General features: G+C 36.1%; 1 protein-coding gene across 4 annotated transcripts in view; it reads left to right on the top strand.

Moving 5' to 3' along the window:
• The window catches only part of gprs (speckle type BTB/POZ protein), a 410,903-nt gene that overhangs the window by 317,077 nt on the left and 76,723 nt on the right, over positions 1–17,103 (top strand). For all 4 annotated transcript variants that reach the window (XM_081740478.1, XM_081740472.1, XM_081740471.1 and 1 more), the window contains exon 3: positions 12,149–12,284. In XM_081740478.1, coding sequence (XP_081596604.1) covers positions 12,149–12,284 — 136 coding nt within the window. The remainder of the gene's footprint in view (positions 1–12,148; positions 12,285–17,103) is intronic.

Here is a 17,103-nt window from a genome sequence, read left to right as displayed (position 1 = left end):
TGTTTACATGTATTTTTTTATTTCTTTCATTATATAGATTTATATGTATATATATAAAGTTACAGTAAATAATACAAAAAATTTGTTTTGTAACCTGTTTTCGATCATCCCTCGTATTATTAACGTTAAAGGAGTTGAAATTAAATGTGCTTGAAGTATTCTAGAACATTCCTGTAATGTTTCGGATTTAAGGAAAAATGGTAAAAGCATCTGTGTTCTGCTTTATACCTGCAGTTAAGGTGAGGGCAGAGATTTGAAGAACTCTAAGAAGGGACGGAACGATTCAGGTACAACATTTGATATGGGTACAACATTTGATATGGGTACAACATTTGATATGGGTACAACATTTGATGGAGACCTAACGTGTGGGACTATTAACATCCTGGAAGTCATACACATTATACTCCTTTAGTAGTATCCAATATACGTTATAAAACTGAATTAAATAAACGACTATGTTATTCTTATCAGACGTCAGAATTTATGCTATCATGTCTGCATCTTAAGAGTGCAAAACATATGAGCACGGCAATTTTTAAACTTCCTTGATTTGTCTGCATTTTCTAATTCAGGTACATTGCTTCCTTATTGTGTTCTATCGTATTAATGATAGTGTCTATCGCATCGTGACAGCACTAAATGATTACGTAGCAGTTGCCTTTCTCGTATGATAACCACTTTTCTTTTAGTTTAGCGTCCAACGATTATGCTCTGAGGCTAAAGGAGACGGTGATAATGTGATGGATGATAATGCTGCAGTGAAGAATGAGGGAAGAAACAGGAGAATCCCGAGAAAAGCCAATGGTGGGAGCTCGAATCGTTTCGGATCAGAGTTGGCAACAAAGGAACAAGTAGTCACTAGATGGACACGAGAAAGTCGCTAGATTTGTCACTAAACATGAAAATAGTAATGAAACAGATGTTACAACGGTATAATACAAGTAAGAAGGTCTCACCTAATCAGAATGTGAGAAGTTTTCTGATTCTTGAATATCTGTTGTTCTCTGTAGCACTTCAACTTAAGCAGGGTTTCTCAACCTCGCGAGGGGGTTTCATGGGGGTCGGGAAGATAAACGGAAGAGATAAATATAATTAGAATCTAGTACCGGAAAATATTTTTAAATATTTTTTTAAAAAAAATTATATGGTGTATAACAATATATAGCTACATTCTATTAATTCTGCAAATGCCGGCACTCGAGAACATTGTTGAGATTCCATTATACATTGTTGAATCATTGTTTGGAATAGAACTTAAATATATTTCATTGTTATTTGACGTTAAATATGAACACCATTGAATTTTTTAAATTGTGTTCTGATAGGCGTATTTTTATTTTTATACATACTGTTAAGAACAACAAAAACAGGTCTACTAAACATTTTCAACAGTTGCGGAGTTGTTTAAAGAACAGTTTAAATCAAAGAGGTACGATATGAAACTAACGAAAACTGCATATTGAAATACCAGAAGAATTGCCACAATGAAGGTTGATGTGGGATTTTATTTGTTCCCTAAATTTTAAATGTTAACAAGTTGCTTTAACTGTTTTTGGTGATGTTCCAAATTCACAACAATGGCCTAACTCAAAATGGCGTCCTCTCGAAAATTAAAATAGTCATAACTTTTTCAACAACTGTCCCAGTTTTTTTAAAAAATAAAAAAAATAGAAATCACTTTATTTGTTTATTATATGACCCAAAATTAAGGGAGTTACGAAGTTTTAACATTTTCAAAGTACCTCCATTTTGAAAGTATGACGGATCGTATTCTATATTTGTAATAGAATGAACTGACCAAATTTGTTTTTAATCCATTCGCTTTTAGGGAAGATACTGTATCCACTATATACAAGAAATACATTTTACTATTAGCCTGTAGAAGTAGATGGATATCGTGAGATCTCCGCAATAGACAACACCAAGCTTATTACAAACCAGAAATTCTAAGGGGGTCGCTAACAAGAGGATGTCATAAAATGGGGGGTCGTGATAGGAATTAGGTTGAGAACCACTGGCATAAAGAATGAAATGAAAATATCCAATGCAATTTTGTTGGTCCTTGCTAACCAATACTAAATGCAATAACCTGTAACCAAACATTAAACATTTGAATGTTCGTTACGTCTAAAACTAAGTAACTAACTCTATTGCCTATGGAACCTGGAGGTTGAATGCCGCGTTCACAAAAGCTCTCCACTGACTTCTATCCTTAGCTAATTGCATCCAGTTTCTACTTTGTATTCCTATCTCTGCGAGATCCATCTTAATATTGTCCTCCCATCTGTGCCTACGTCTTCCTAATGGTCGTTTTCCGATTGGTCTTCCAGTCAAGACTTTGAAAGCGTTTCTACCTTCTTCCATTCTAGCTACATGACCCGCCAGCCTAAGCCTCCTAGACTTGACAACCCTAACAATGTTGGGTGAACCATATAAATTATGTAGTTCCTCGTTATGAAGTTTCAGCCATTCCCCATTCCCGTTCTTTTTAGTTCCGAATATTCGTCTCAGGATTTTGTTCTCAAATACTTTGTCCGTGTTCCTCCCTCAGAGTAACTGACCATGTTTCGCAGCCATACAGAACAATAGGCATGATTATCGTTTTGTATATTTTAAGCTTCAAATTCCTCGGCAGAATTCGCGACAACAAAAGATTTTGAACCGAATAGTAACACGAATTCCCTGCTTTTAGTCGACATTTAATTTCTCCATGAATATGATTTTGTTCTGTTAATATTGATCCTAGATATTTAACAATATCCACTTTATCAAAAGTATTATTTAATATTTTAACGCATTATGTCTAAAATGCTCACTAAATTGTTGCAATTTATTGGCTCTTAATTGCTGAAAATGCATTCACAAGCATAGAGAAATAATTCGAAGCGGGAAAAAAGCTTTGAAAACATAGGCCTAATAAAGAAATTAAACTTGTTTAAAAACTGAAAATTAATATAAAATCCGTTGTAAGCAGGGACGCCAGCAGGATTTTCTCCAAAAAAGTAAAAGACTGATACGCAAGCAGTCGCGAATACACATACACACGCACACCTTTTAATGTGCATGTATAGATAATACATAATTCAATGCAACATTGTTTCTGCATATATCCTTATTAACCACACTAAATAAACTTTGGTATTGTGTTATTTAACCCTCAACTGGTCTAGTGAATTTTTAGTGCATAGTTAGTGACGTGAGGTCCCTGGGACCCCTTATTAATTATTAGATATTAAAAGGAGCACAATTACTTCTGAACGACAAATTTGTTTTAAATATACATTGTAGCTATAGGACATAATGCACAATAAGTATAATAAAAAAATATAGCAATGTGCATGGATAGACTATAACATGCTCAAACTAGTCTGGTATAATATGATCTTGAAGCTTTGCTGGCGTCTACTATTAATCCAATGTTCTCGGGATTGCTGCCAGAGTGAGTGTTGCTGTCAGTGGCGTGCCGTGACTTTTCTCACAGGGGACTAGGTTCGAAGAGAATGTGTGCTGCAGAGTGGAGGTCCTGAGTAGTATTGTTGACACCAAATAACACAATTTATATGTTTCTGTAAACGCTTCTTCTACCAAGCCTCCTTCTTTCAGGAAATGGATAATTTCAGTCACAGTTTTATTTGAAAAATCTAAGAGACTGTAAACCTATATTAATTCACTCCGCAAATTGTTAAAATTAAAAAAAAAAAAAAAACTCCCGTAAATTGATTTAAGGGTCAAAAACAAGCAATCAGGAAATCGAGATTTCAAGCACTGAAAATTCTTTAAATCTAACAGCTCAAGAAATTGTAATTCACTGAAATCTTGAAATCACAGTATCAATAATGTCATTGAAGAGGCGCACGTATTTAATTTCTGAATCTGTTGAGTCATCTATTTTACGTCTTTTATTAGATGGTTCCCGTTGACATCCAATTCTACTTTTCTATAAGTCTTCAAAATCGTTTTTTGCATTTCTAAGTTGAGATACCATCTTTTGTACTTTTTGGATGCATTATTTCACATCCAAGGTTTTACTTTAAAGAATGTTGAATAGTATATCCGTGCGGAGAAATGCAAAATCGAAATCCTTCAATGATAACTCACACATTTTTTCTTTTTCTTTTTTGTAGTCATGAAAGCTTCGGTGTCGCAATTATCTGAATCTTCTACAATGTTCTCAGAACACAGTAAGAGTTCTATTTGATTTTCATTTACTGCATTCACAATTTTGGAATTGTAATTCCATCTTATAGTGGCAACCGTTGGAAATCGCTTAGTTACTTCTGATTCAGCAAGTGCGTTATAGCGTTTCGATGAATATGAAAAGAAATTTGGAATGCCACTTATTCTAAAAAATATTTTACATTCCTTGATGTGATTAGCAGATTGAGTCTGTGATGATAGCAGTGTATGGTGAGTGCACTCGAACACTTTTTCACAAAAGATTGTAAACCGTTCAAATGTCCAGAAAATGTGGCAGCTCCATCCATAGCTTAGTGCTTACAATTAAAATGAGAGAGAATTTGGAAAGCATGCTCACTTAGAGCAGTTGCAATCACTAGTAACATCTGCAAAACAAATAAATCTTTCATGAATTGCCGTCTTTCACATACCGATTGAATGTTAAGAGATTTTTGCAATGTCCGTAGTTTTGTCCAACATTATTGCTGTAAGAAGTGTATTGTTTATTTCTGACTTAATTTTATCCAGAATTACTCACCAACACATTTGATAATATAATTCTGAATTTTGTTTGATGTTCCTTTAAACACTCCATGCTGTGAAGATGACAAGTCAACATGGGCGCCCGAACGAGAGGGCAGGGTGGGTCCCGGACCTTCCTCTGGCTCACGAAAATGTATACGTAATATAGCAGATAATATATTAAATACCAGAAATACCAGACGCAACATAGCAACCATGGAGATGGGCCCCTCCCTAGAAAATTTTCTTCAGCGCCCCTGCAAGTCCGTTTAATGTCGTACTTAGAAAGTAACTGAATTACTTCAATATAATTTCCCTAATTGACAGAATCTTCCTGTTTGTCATGACTTCTAAATGATAGCTCTTGTTTAGCCATAAAACAAGAGGAACAAATCAATCGGTTCATTAGTTCTCGGTTTGAATCAACTTCTGCATTGCTTGCTCAATTGAAAATCAATTCTGGTTTGCTGAAAGTTTTCAATTTAGTTATTGTGGACAGGTGTGGATAACATTTTTCTTGGCGCAACTTGGGTTTGTGAAAATTGTTAATGTCACAAAAGCCATCATTATTCCACACGTCCTTTTCTATGTGGAACAGAATACAAGGCCAGCAATACAGTTTGTTTCTTGTCTTACATGCAGTTAACTATTTTGAAGAAGCAAAATAATCCGTTTTGATATTATGTATATAATCTTTCATTTTTGTCTAAATGGAAATGCTTGGAGTTGTTCTACCATTGGTTATTATTTGTTGCATTTCTTGAAAATTAAGGAATCCAATGGACCAGAGTACAAGATTGAAACGACCGATCCCCACCCCTACTGTCCTCTATACCAATTGAAGTAATATCACTGCTTGCGCCATCGCTTTGGTGCAAGGGACTAGATTTGTCAGACGAGTCCCCTTCCATACTTAATTCTTGGAGTCATTTGCAAAATATATTGATAATCTAAAAAGTTCACACTTCACTAGATTTCTTGAAGTGTCAAGATTAATACTGTAAATTTAATAGCGTTAAAACTATTAACTGTAAAAAGCAAACGAGCATTAAATTCGCTTACGACAGAACGCCCGTGCTTAGAGCTTAGACAACATAATATGAGATGAGGACTAGCTGGCTGGACCCTGTTCCCTTCCCCGAGAAAAGCCGATTAAAACCCGAGCGTTTCCGATCTCCACTTCGCTGTCGCACCCAGCATACGGGCGCTGACTATAGTTGTGTCAGAACAATTGAAATAGTGTTATTTTACGAAAATAGAGAAATGCAATGTTTTCGTTTTCTTTGGTATATATTTGTCACAAAATACTTTAATTAAAATGCCAGGGGACTAGCCTAGTCCCCTAGTCCCCTTGACGGCACGCCGCTGGTTGCTGTGCTGAGCTTTCGTTACCATACAGCGGCAACATCTTCAGAGCTCTGAAGATGTTGCCGCTATATGGTAACGAAAGCTCAGCACAACAACACTCACTCTGGCAGCAATCCAGAGAACATTGGATTAATAGTCTGGTATAAGTTTTCTAATGTGAATATAGATAGCTTCATATATGGCTACACTGATACTGATTTGCAAATTATTATAAACGAACTCCTCAAAATTATTGTCGATGGAAGGCAAGACATTTACAAATTTGTGAAATTTTTGAAGTATATATTAGTTTTGCTAATTTTCCAAAAGTCTGTTCTACCTTACTTCTCAGTGCATCACTTTAACTTTCTGACATGAAACATGTAACAGGTAATTAACTTTTTTCTGTAAATTCAGAATCATACACATTCACACTAAATGGACCAGGTTTGTAAAATATATTGAACGAGAAAAAGTGATTATAAAGTTTTCAAAATGTATAAAATATGAAAACTGGCAAGATCCTTCATGGTTAAGCGGTTAGCGTACGCGCCTTTGGCGTGGGAGACCCGGGTTCGATTCCCGGCGGGAGCTCATATGGTTCGGATCCCACGTTGATCAGTAGGTCCCGTCTCATATAGCCTCGCTGCTGAAAGGGACGTTAAAACTCAAAATCAACTCAACTCATGAACACTGCCCTGGAACAAAATAGTGACACAATTAGTGGCGTGTGGTCGCTGGGACCCCAGTAACTGCAAGGAAACGTAACAGTGACGCTTAGACGTGCGAATTGCGATTGCGAGCGAGAAAGGTACTGGGAATGGCACGCCTTCAAGGTCAATCGTCTGCTAGAGGGAGAAGAAAAGGTGTTCCGTGTCCGTGGGATCTCACGTCACCAATTAAGGGTTAATATGAATATATTAGACATTATAATATGTGATCGAATTACCATATTTAGACATGTAATTTGAAGAACTGAACACTTTTGGAAAATCCGGACAACTGTCTCTCTTGACCTCTGTTATGGGTGGCCATGCGTATAACTTAAACAAAAGTATATTTCAAATACACTAAGAACATCACCAACGGGAGAGGTATTTAATGTGTTGCCCTTCTTAAGGTTCTTTAGGGGAGTGAGTCAGGGAACAAAACGTCGACAGCATCACAAAGTGTCGTATCTCAAAAAAATCGAAAATTGAGATATTTTACTATGTAGTTGCATACACTGACTTCTACAATTTCCCAAAGCGACACATCTGTAATGTGCGTTGTTTTGACGGTGGTGATGACGTCACTGTGTCGTATCTTGAGATGAAGCATATAAACCATTTTCACAAACAGTCGTATCTTGAGTTACGACAGTTTGTGAGCAACAGATCTTTCGCAACTGGACAGATACGCCTATATTCAAAGCAGTTTGTTTATATATACAAAGTGGCCCAAAAGTAGGTATACAGTCCCGTACTGATAAATTCAATGCTTTTTATATAATTTCTTATTGTTATCCATCAGGTAGACTTAGTTTCTTTATCGTTTGTTCCTAATGTATTTTTACTTATATCTTAAGCTCGGAACAGCCGAAGCAAATAAACTTATAAGCTAGAATGTTATACTTGATCAATGCGGGGCTGTATACATATATATTTACACGGCATGGGGCGTCGTCAGGTTGCGGATCGACATGACATGACATTTTTGAGTTTTACGTCCCACAGTCATGGGCGGCGATTAGGGGGGGCAAAGGGGGGCAGTTGCCCCCGCACTTTTTTTAAGTAACCAATTAATGTATATAGTTTCATTTGGAAATGTAACGATTTTGTATGTGTTACTGATTAATAGGAAAAAATGCTGCCATATAATATTTGCTGTTGCGTGAATACGTATTGGTTGTCTTCCCGTGGAGTAAAGAAAGCTACAGTAATTGCGTTTTAATCGCCACAGAAAATAACCCCAAAAAATAACCTATTGGAGCACAATTTCAGCATACTTTCATTTCTTCTTACAAGGGCTCGATATGTTAGTGAGCCGCTTTGAAGCTAATCGAAAGAACATTATGCAAAAAAGTAGGGCCTATTTCACAAGTTATTCTTTAATTGCACAAAAATTGACAGTTCCTAAAATGTCTTTTCTTCTTTCTAAAGTAAGGAATATCGATTAAAAAGAGCGTGATAAGAAACAACTTCTACCTTTTCCATTGTTTTGTAGTGTAATATACGAGTGAAGTGTTGTGTTTAAGGATGTACGAGTGTATATACAATAAAATTTAGTAAATTGAACATAATTCTAGGTTTTAAGTTTATTTTGTATAACTGAAGTGTGGATTGTAAGTATTGTTGTGTTTTGATGTGTTCCAAGAAAGTGAAATCTGCACCTAATGACAACGAACATATTTCAAGAAGTTGCAAAAGCAAATATTTCTTTAAATGTCGTAGCATATGCTTGTAGTATTTACTGTCTTTCATTTTCTAAGAGTAATAACATACATTTAATATCATGTTTGGAATTAAATATTAAGTTTTTCATTAATCCTCAGTTTCAATATAACTTTTGCAAAACAAGCATCATTATTCATTACTATGATTAATATTATCCTTTCTATTTATTTGTTTTGCAAATTTATTAAATAATCTGATCACACAATTTTCCAGACAGAATTTTAAGATGTTCATGAGCAAGGAATCAAATCTCTTCTTACACTTTCGTTGTTTAAGAGTACAAAGGGCTTGTATCTACTTGCGTTGTTCTTTTCAATTTACTTAATAAACTATTATATACGATATACGGTATTTTAACTGAAAATATAGTATCCTATTAGTTATACAACCTTTCGTCAAACAAAATGTTAGAAACAACCAGGAAAACTAACATTTATATACAAATATTCAGATCATGTCTTGCCCCCTCACTTTTAACGTCCAACCGCCGCCACTGCGGGCCACAGTTATGCCGGTTAGGCTAAAGGAGACGGTGATTATGAGAAATGAATGAAATGATGGAATGAAGAAAGTGGGAGGAAACGGAAGAACCCCGAGGAAACTCACGCACACGCTATTTGTCCACCACAAAGTTCACTTGGCGGGAGCAGGGTTGGAACCCGCGACCCCATGAACCAGAGGAGAACGCTCTACCACTGATCCACCGCGGCCCCAGGTTGCGGATCGAGGAGAAGGCCTTTTTGATATAGAGGTTAGCTGCGAAGATACTGAATAAGCAGTCGCGGGCAGACAAGGAGTGGCCCTCCAGCTTGGGAGTTTGGGTGAGCCTAACAAACTCATCTTGTATTCAAAAAAAAATACACTTTTTCAGAAACAATCACAGAAGCCTCGGACCAAGACTGATAACTTGGCACGACATCAGTAAAAGAAAATGGACATTAGATTTGGAACATGGAATATTAGAATTCTTTATAGGGAGGAGCGTTAAAATCCGTAATGAATGAGTTGGAGGAATACAGGATGGACCTAGTAGGAGTTCAGGTTGGTTGCTATGATGGGGTATGCGGTGCAAACACGTAAGAACATCAGAGAAATTTCTCTCCGATTCTTTGAATGTAGGCATGGACAAAATGAGGGAGATTCATTCCACAGTGCTATAAGCACATCTATTAAGCACTGTGGCAGTAATTTTGTACCCTCGCAACATGAACCGATTGTTAAACTGGCAAGGAAAAATAACCCATATACCGTTCATTGTATTGACAGAAGCGATGTATGAGATTAGATCTCTGTCCCAATGTCTTTGTATTCTGTCAGTTAGACGTGACGAAAATGGAGATCCAATCAATCGGACGGAAATGCGCGAAGTGAAAGTGAACAAAGACTACCCAAACTGCATTCAGTTTAAGACAAGTCATTTTGAGGACACTTACATAACTATTTCCCTGAAAAGAACACAAATTGAATCCACCAGATAGAAGTTCCTACTTTGCATACTTCTCAAAAATTATCGCTCCAGGGAAGTACGAGGACTCGTTTTGATTGATTGATTTTTAACGTCCCTTTCAGCAGCGAGGCTATATGAGACGTGGACCTACTGACTAACGTGGAATCCGAACCACATGAGCTTCCGCCGGGAATCGAACCCGGGTCTCCCACGCCTACGAGGACTCGTTATCATTGTGTCCGGGCCCAACTCCAATCATTCGAAACCCTGAACATGTTCAATTTTACAGAAACTTACCACATTAGCCATCCTTCTCAAGTGCAATATCAAAACATGCAATTTGCAAATTACTTTGCAAGATTTTATATTCTGGCAACGACAACTTGATAGCATTATTTTATGTTAGGGTTAGTATGCTCTTAATATTGTATTTCTTGTGTGTTCTCAGGAATTTCGTTTTACCCTGAAGCATCTCAGGAAGCATTTGTTAAATTATTTTGTGTAATAAACACGAAGTTTTTCAATAAAAGTGCAATATATTCCGATTGTTCATCTATTAATGTAGTTCTCAGTATAAAAAATATACGTCGTATCTTTCATACAAGAGAGGATTACCATCGTCACAAACTGTCGTATCTTTTTCCCGCCAAATTTTCCACAAGCTTTTACAAGCAAATTCCATAAAACTTTCTACACTGATTTCTTATGCGTTAAGTTATAGCTTGGTAAATTTTCTCTCCTTTCGGTAAAATTGATTTTGAGTTATGGCTGTTCAAAATTGTGTGAAAACCTAAAAATCGCTCTCCTGAAAAGTTTAGAAAACTGAGATACGACAGTTTGTGACGCTGCCGACGAAAAGATGTTATCAGGTGAGTCGAAGGATAACGCATTGCTAATAAGTTGGTGTACAGAACAGATTCACTTTGAAATGGACTAGGGTTACATGTTCAAATATTCTTAGCAAATGAATATTAATGACAATTCGTTGTGCTAAGACAGTTGTGTGAATTAACTGTACTTTGGAACTAAATTCAAAATCAAAACACGTCCGGAGCACAAAATAACATTGTGTTACGATTTCTGCAGTATATCATTGCTTTCATCAGCACACTAACATAGCATTATGTAAGGTTACTTCTTATCCTAGAAAATGAGACAATGGGCTCCTGTTTCTCAGAATAAATTACTTAGTTCTAATGCGCGGAGGGGGCGCGGTGGCTCAGTGGTAGAGCGTTCACCTCCGGTGATGAAAATATTGTACATCATTATCATCTGTTTACATATCTTTGAAACGTTTGAGCTCTAGTTAAGTTGTGTGTAAAATTAAACTGGCAGGATATGACCGTAACAAAGAGTGCACAATAAACAAAATTATTGTGAATATTAATATTTGATGCCGACTACATGCGTATTCCGGAGCTCAAGCAGTTATTGGAGGTTTGCAATGGATACCGAGCATCGATTAAATTTTTGCGTTAAAATTAAGTTAATTTATGCTGTGAATAATAAAAAGAAGCTATAGTGCATGTGATTCTTGGTTGAATTTCATATGTATTGTCTGTATATCTGTATGTATGTCTGTCAATACCTGTTTTAGACTCTCCAGGTTTACAGTTTATGGCATATCGAGGATCGAGCGATATAACTTTACAATGATAATATTAATAATCTATGGGTGTAATTTTACACAATTACTCCTTTAAAGAACTTGGTGTTTGATGTTGTTAATTTATATATATATATTTAAATGTAAAATGCTTTACGTAAATTACAAGGCAGTTGAATCATTTTCAATTTTCACTAAAACTATCTAAAGATTTGATTGTAATCATTATTATTTTAATAGTTGTGTGTGTCTTTAATTTGACCAACATTGCTAAACACATTTCAAATTCACAAACAAAATCTTAATGTTCACTAATTTTGTTCAGTATAGTTTAGGAAATCGTGTTAAAATAAATTAAAAATAAAATAATAATAATAATAATAATAATAATAATAATAATAATAATAATAATAATAATAATAATAATAATAATAATAATGTGAAACGTTAGTGCTGAAGCTAATGCACCCATTAAGGAACTTAAAAGTCGGCGCTTAATGTTTGATACTGATTTCATCCTCATTGGGATCTTGTAATTACTTTTAGTTTAGGTAGTGTTGCGTAAGATTAATATTAATTTAAAAAAAAAAAAAACTTTATTTCAATTTACAGGGTGTTCTACAAAGTTTTGTACCAAGATTTAAGTCCTCAGAAGAAGAAGGAGCCCCAGACGAGAGAACACAAAATACGTTTGTTTCTAAAGAGAAGCAGTGAACCTCTTCTCAACCTACAAAATGCAGCTTCCCAGGTAACGACATTTTTTCTACAAAATTTAATCCTAATTGCTAATTCCTGTTAAGAAAAGTAGACGAACTGAAACGTCCATTATAAGGTAATAACGTTCTGTTTATTCTATAGTTGCTTATTATCATGTTCCATATTCGGACAATAAGAGACCAATTGTACTGGAAAACGTTGACAATGGGATATAGGAAGGAAAGTGTACCATCCCGACAGTGGTTTCCAATATTGAGAAAAAATGTTGGACTAGTTAATAAAGTTGGACTCGTTACTGGAAGTGAAGATTTGCCGATCACCTGCTCACACTCATAAGATTAAAAAAAAAAAAAAAAAAAAAAAAAAACGAAAGAAAGAACTGTCTTTTACCATAATTCGTTACGGCTTTTCATATTCACTTCATATCTAAAGATTTCACAATGTTTGCGCATTTTCATAAAAAAAAATGCGTTAAAAAATATGCTGGCTGTAACAAAAGTTCGGGGCAATGTTTGTCATGAATAAAGGTACGAGAAACGAAAAGACTTGGAATCTAATTGAACTAGGAGGCTTTCGATCTAAAAATGGCAGATTTTTTTTCTACTGCACCAGCAGTACGGATTCCATACTGCTTCAACAATATATATCATTGTTGGCGAATTGATTCGAGTTGTTTTAGGTTCCACCACACAACAATGTGCGCGCTCCCCACGTCATGTTTATGTGGCATTTCGTTTCATTCGACCAATCTGCTGAACCGTAGCCGGCGATGGCTGAACTAACAACGTTGCATTTTTATTCAATATTATGGAATTACCAGTCTGAAGACCAATCAGGTGATATAATTGAAAAAATTCCACCATTGTAAATCGGAAACATCATATGTCCTTGCCATTTTTCGTATATCTATGTATTTACTCGTAAACAAGATAGTCCATCGCTCCGGACTTTCGTTACACCCGGTTACTCAATTTAATATACTAATTAAATGTTTTATAAACTTTTGAAATTATATTATTATAATTTTTTGGTTATACAATCTATCCATCAGGTCAGTAGATCATTCCAAATAATCTTATTCTTACAAATACTGTTTACACAATGTTTGAAATAACACGGAAAGGTGTCTAAAAAGCCCTTAATTTTTGTGTCGGCTTTGATAGAAGTTTTCATATCGGTGCTGGTGATATAAGGTGTAGGATCGCCCATGGAGGAGGACAGATTTCACTCAATTCATGAGGAGGGACATTTAGGGTCTGGACAAGTAAACGGCAAATAACAATTTTTAAGACTTTGCGCTTGAAGTGGTTTATTAAGTTCAAAGTAAGAAAACTGAGAAAAAGGTCCTCAAAAAGAGGGACCAGAAGTGTCTATTATTAGAAGAGGAACCTAACGTATGTACCACTGTATATATCTTATCACGTAGACTTTATCGTTACTAATTAATTTATCCCGTTTCTAAACATAAAGAACAAGTATTCTATTGATATTCAGAAGTTGATTATGTTGAGTCCAGTTTGATGTGCCTCTTACCTAGTAAATGCCGTGTTTCTTCTACCAGTTGTACTCGATCCGCAGGTCCCTCTATTGACTATTGCCTGGCATCGAAGTTTCCATTGCGGGACACTGTATTGCATTTGGACCATGAGTATTGCATCCCAGTCCTCTTTATAGAATTTTCATAGGCCGGAGACGGTGTGGACTCGACGATGTGACACGTGCTGCTTGAGGAGTCCGAAAGAACAACAGTCCCTTGGACTAGGATTTGAACTTTTGACAATGATGCCAGAGAACTGAATTCCCGAGATTCCAGTTTCCTAATCCATACAGTTTTCCAGTGATGTCGCCGAGTGGCTGGATGCATTGCCTTGATGCAGTTCAACCTAGTTTACGTCTTGTTCTTATAATGCTGGAATTTCATACTGTCATATTTCAGTAAGGAGATGACTCTGGTAGTACACAGTATTAATTTTGATGTTTCGCTCCACCTTTCGGAGACGGAGATTGCCCTTAACAAGAAACCGGGTATAATCATGAACCCTTTGGGAAAACTCTCCCTGCATTTAATGGCACAAACTTTACCACAGTCTGTGAGGTGAATCCACACCTCATCAACGGTAGCAACAGACTTCTACCGATCACCCTCGAGATGACATTCATACAGCCTCCTGCAGTTCCATTTTCTCTCAGCTACATAACATGGTTTTAGGGAATGCACACTGCTCTTGCGGACGAAGGACTATGAGGCATAAAACTCTGTGAATGGCGCACTTGATTGTCGCCTGCGATATGAGCATTTGCTGGCCATCACACGCTGTTTATGGAGATTTTCAGAGGTCGCCATATGCCGAGCTGCACGCGATATTGAGAGGGTTTTGTTCACGGGAAGCCGGTTTCTCGCTGCCTGCGTCGGTTTGGTGGGGCAGAACTCTGTGCCGCATATTTATGCATAACAGGATTCACAGTGGCACGATCTAGACGAAAATTACGTACTTGACATTTCCATGATGCGCGACGCCGTGAACTTATCGTCCGAAAAGGCCAGAATGAATCCCTCCAAGAATCTGTTCAGTTTCGGCGCCATCAGACTACGATCTACCACAATGGTCTACTACGTAACTAACAATCTCCTGAACACCAGTAGCCCAAATGAAAAGAAATCCAACAATAATCCCAAATGAGCATATGTTCAAGTAAAACTGTGTAAAAGGGCGCAACGCCTCATGAGCTGCAAGAGTAACATCTTGGAAATATTATTTAGGTTTGTTTAGAGGTAAGGATTTATTTTTCGGTTTATCCCGATTAGAGGTTTATTTTCGGCAACAAGGAACAGTGATGTTGCTTTGTTCCGTAAGACAAGGAAGGTTGCGTGCTAACAAATCAATTCAGGATATAGGGAATAGTGGAACACAAATTATTATTATTCTAGTAGAGAATTTGTATAATTTAGTGTGTATAGGAGGAACCTGTCAACCAAAGAAACGAAATGCCTTGTGACTCCAAATAAAGGGTCCACACCCTTGGATATCTTAAAGGATGTACTTTTAAGCGTACATTTTCAAGTCTTTTATTATTATTCTTAAGAATTGGAAAATCTGCAGAATAGCATGCAACTATAATATACCTAAGTACGGGATAAGTTTGGGTATCAGATACGCTATCAATACGAACCTTTTATTTTTAATCATTGTCTCCTGGTTCTGGTTTCAAACTTAAGGTTACAATGAAATATATTAATAGATTATACCGAATCTTTGATTTTTCGCTTTTTCTGAACCCCTTGAAACTCTGTTCGATTCATTCTCTGTCTTTTAAGTATAGGAAATCATTTTATTGAGTTACTGCAACGTTGAGTGTAGTTTATTAGATATTTCTAAATATCTAAAACTTTAGACTTCTTTAAATACACAGGTTGAGTACTGAAACAACAGAGTATAAATTAGCAAATTCTGTAAATAGCACGTGTTGAAGTAATATTAATTATACTGTCTACGTCATTACATTCGTTTCTCATTTGCTGTGTAATGCTCCCACGCTAGCTAAAGGACTCAGCTCCATGACCAGAATTTTTAATTTAAAAAATATATATTTTTGATAGGAACTGTAGTTCCAAGTATAGTAGGATGCATAGGACCTCCAGAGACGTCCCCGAAAAATGTCAGGCTCAATGACTGGAAGCAGAATTGGTACACTACACAACAGGAAAAATATATCAAGTTAACACAATATTCCAAAATTCACGAACACTCAAAAGGACCAATCAAAATAATAATAATGACAACCAAGTCTTAAGATTACGATATTAAAGATTTTATTACGTGAAACATATATAATACGCCTTATATATATATATATATATATATATATATATATATATATATATATATATATAGGGTGTAAAGAAATGTTGTTTACAACGCTTGGGAGGTGATTCTACAGATGAAAACAAGTAAAAATGTCTATGTAACACAATGTCCATCTCGGCCTCCTAACCGACTTACGGACGTCCAAAAGGGTGGGAAAATGAACTTTGAAGGCTAATTCTGGCAAAACGACAAGAGATAGAAGAGCGGTATTAGGCAGCCCACACAGACTCTCAACGTGGACTATCCAAAGATACTAAGATTAGATGTGTACAAGGCGAGCACAAGGGATTCCCCAAAGGATGCGAAGCATGCCGCGGACGTTATGAGGGCAAAGTGAGGTGAGAGGGTGTGTGTCCGTCTCATATATATCAGGGGTCTCATTTCAAACTTCACTTGAGAGGGGCAAGAGCACCACCGACATATGATTTTCACGTTTTGTACAAGTATATTAGTAGAGAGTCGATTAAAGTATATGTATTTCTTAAACTGTTGGGGGAGGGGCAATTGCCCCTCCTGCCTCCTAAATGACGGCCCTGATATATATATGCATTCAGAAGCTCAACAATAATTACAGGATTTTATATATAGCAACCCTCAACCCGAGTCTTTTTCTGCCTCAATAGAAACTCTAAATGATCAGTCACGGGGAAAATGCTGAGATTAATAGTAATAATTCTTATAATTCTTTTCCAAATGACGCCAAATAGAATCATTCACATAAATCATTTTTAATAGTTTTTGTTGAAAAATAGCATTAGTCTAGCAACCAATGACCAAGAACTTAAGCCTTACAAATGTAGCAAGAGTCAAAACGGAATTTATAAACTTAGCCAAAGCTCTACAAAGTTAAAATCTTTCACTTGCTTTATTGATTTATTATTATTCTTTTAGTAACTTTAAGTTAAATAATTAATTTTAATGGCCAAAATATTACTCAGTCAAAAAGAAGCAATAATAATCTGAAATTGGCTGTCAAAATAGCCC

The sequence above is a fragment of the Thermobia domestica genome, chromosome 15 (genome assembly GCF_964235325.1).
Source record: "Thermobia domestica chromosome 15, izTheDome1.hap1.1, whole genome shotgun sequence".
NCBI classification, from domain to species: Eukaryota; Metazoa; Arthropoda; class Insecta; order Zygentoma; family Lepismatidae; genus Thermobia; species Thermobia domestica.
Note: the sequence above shows the minus strand (reverse complement) of the source record. Positions and strands in the feature narration are given on the sequence as shown.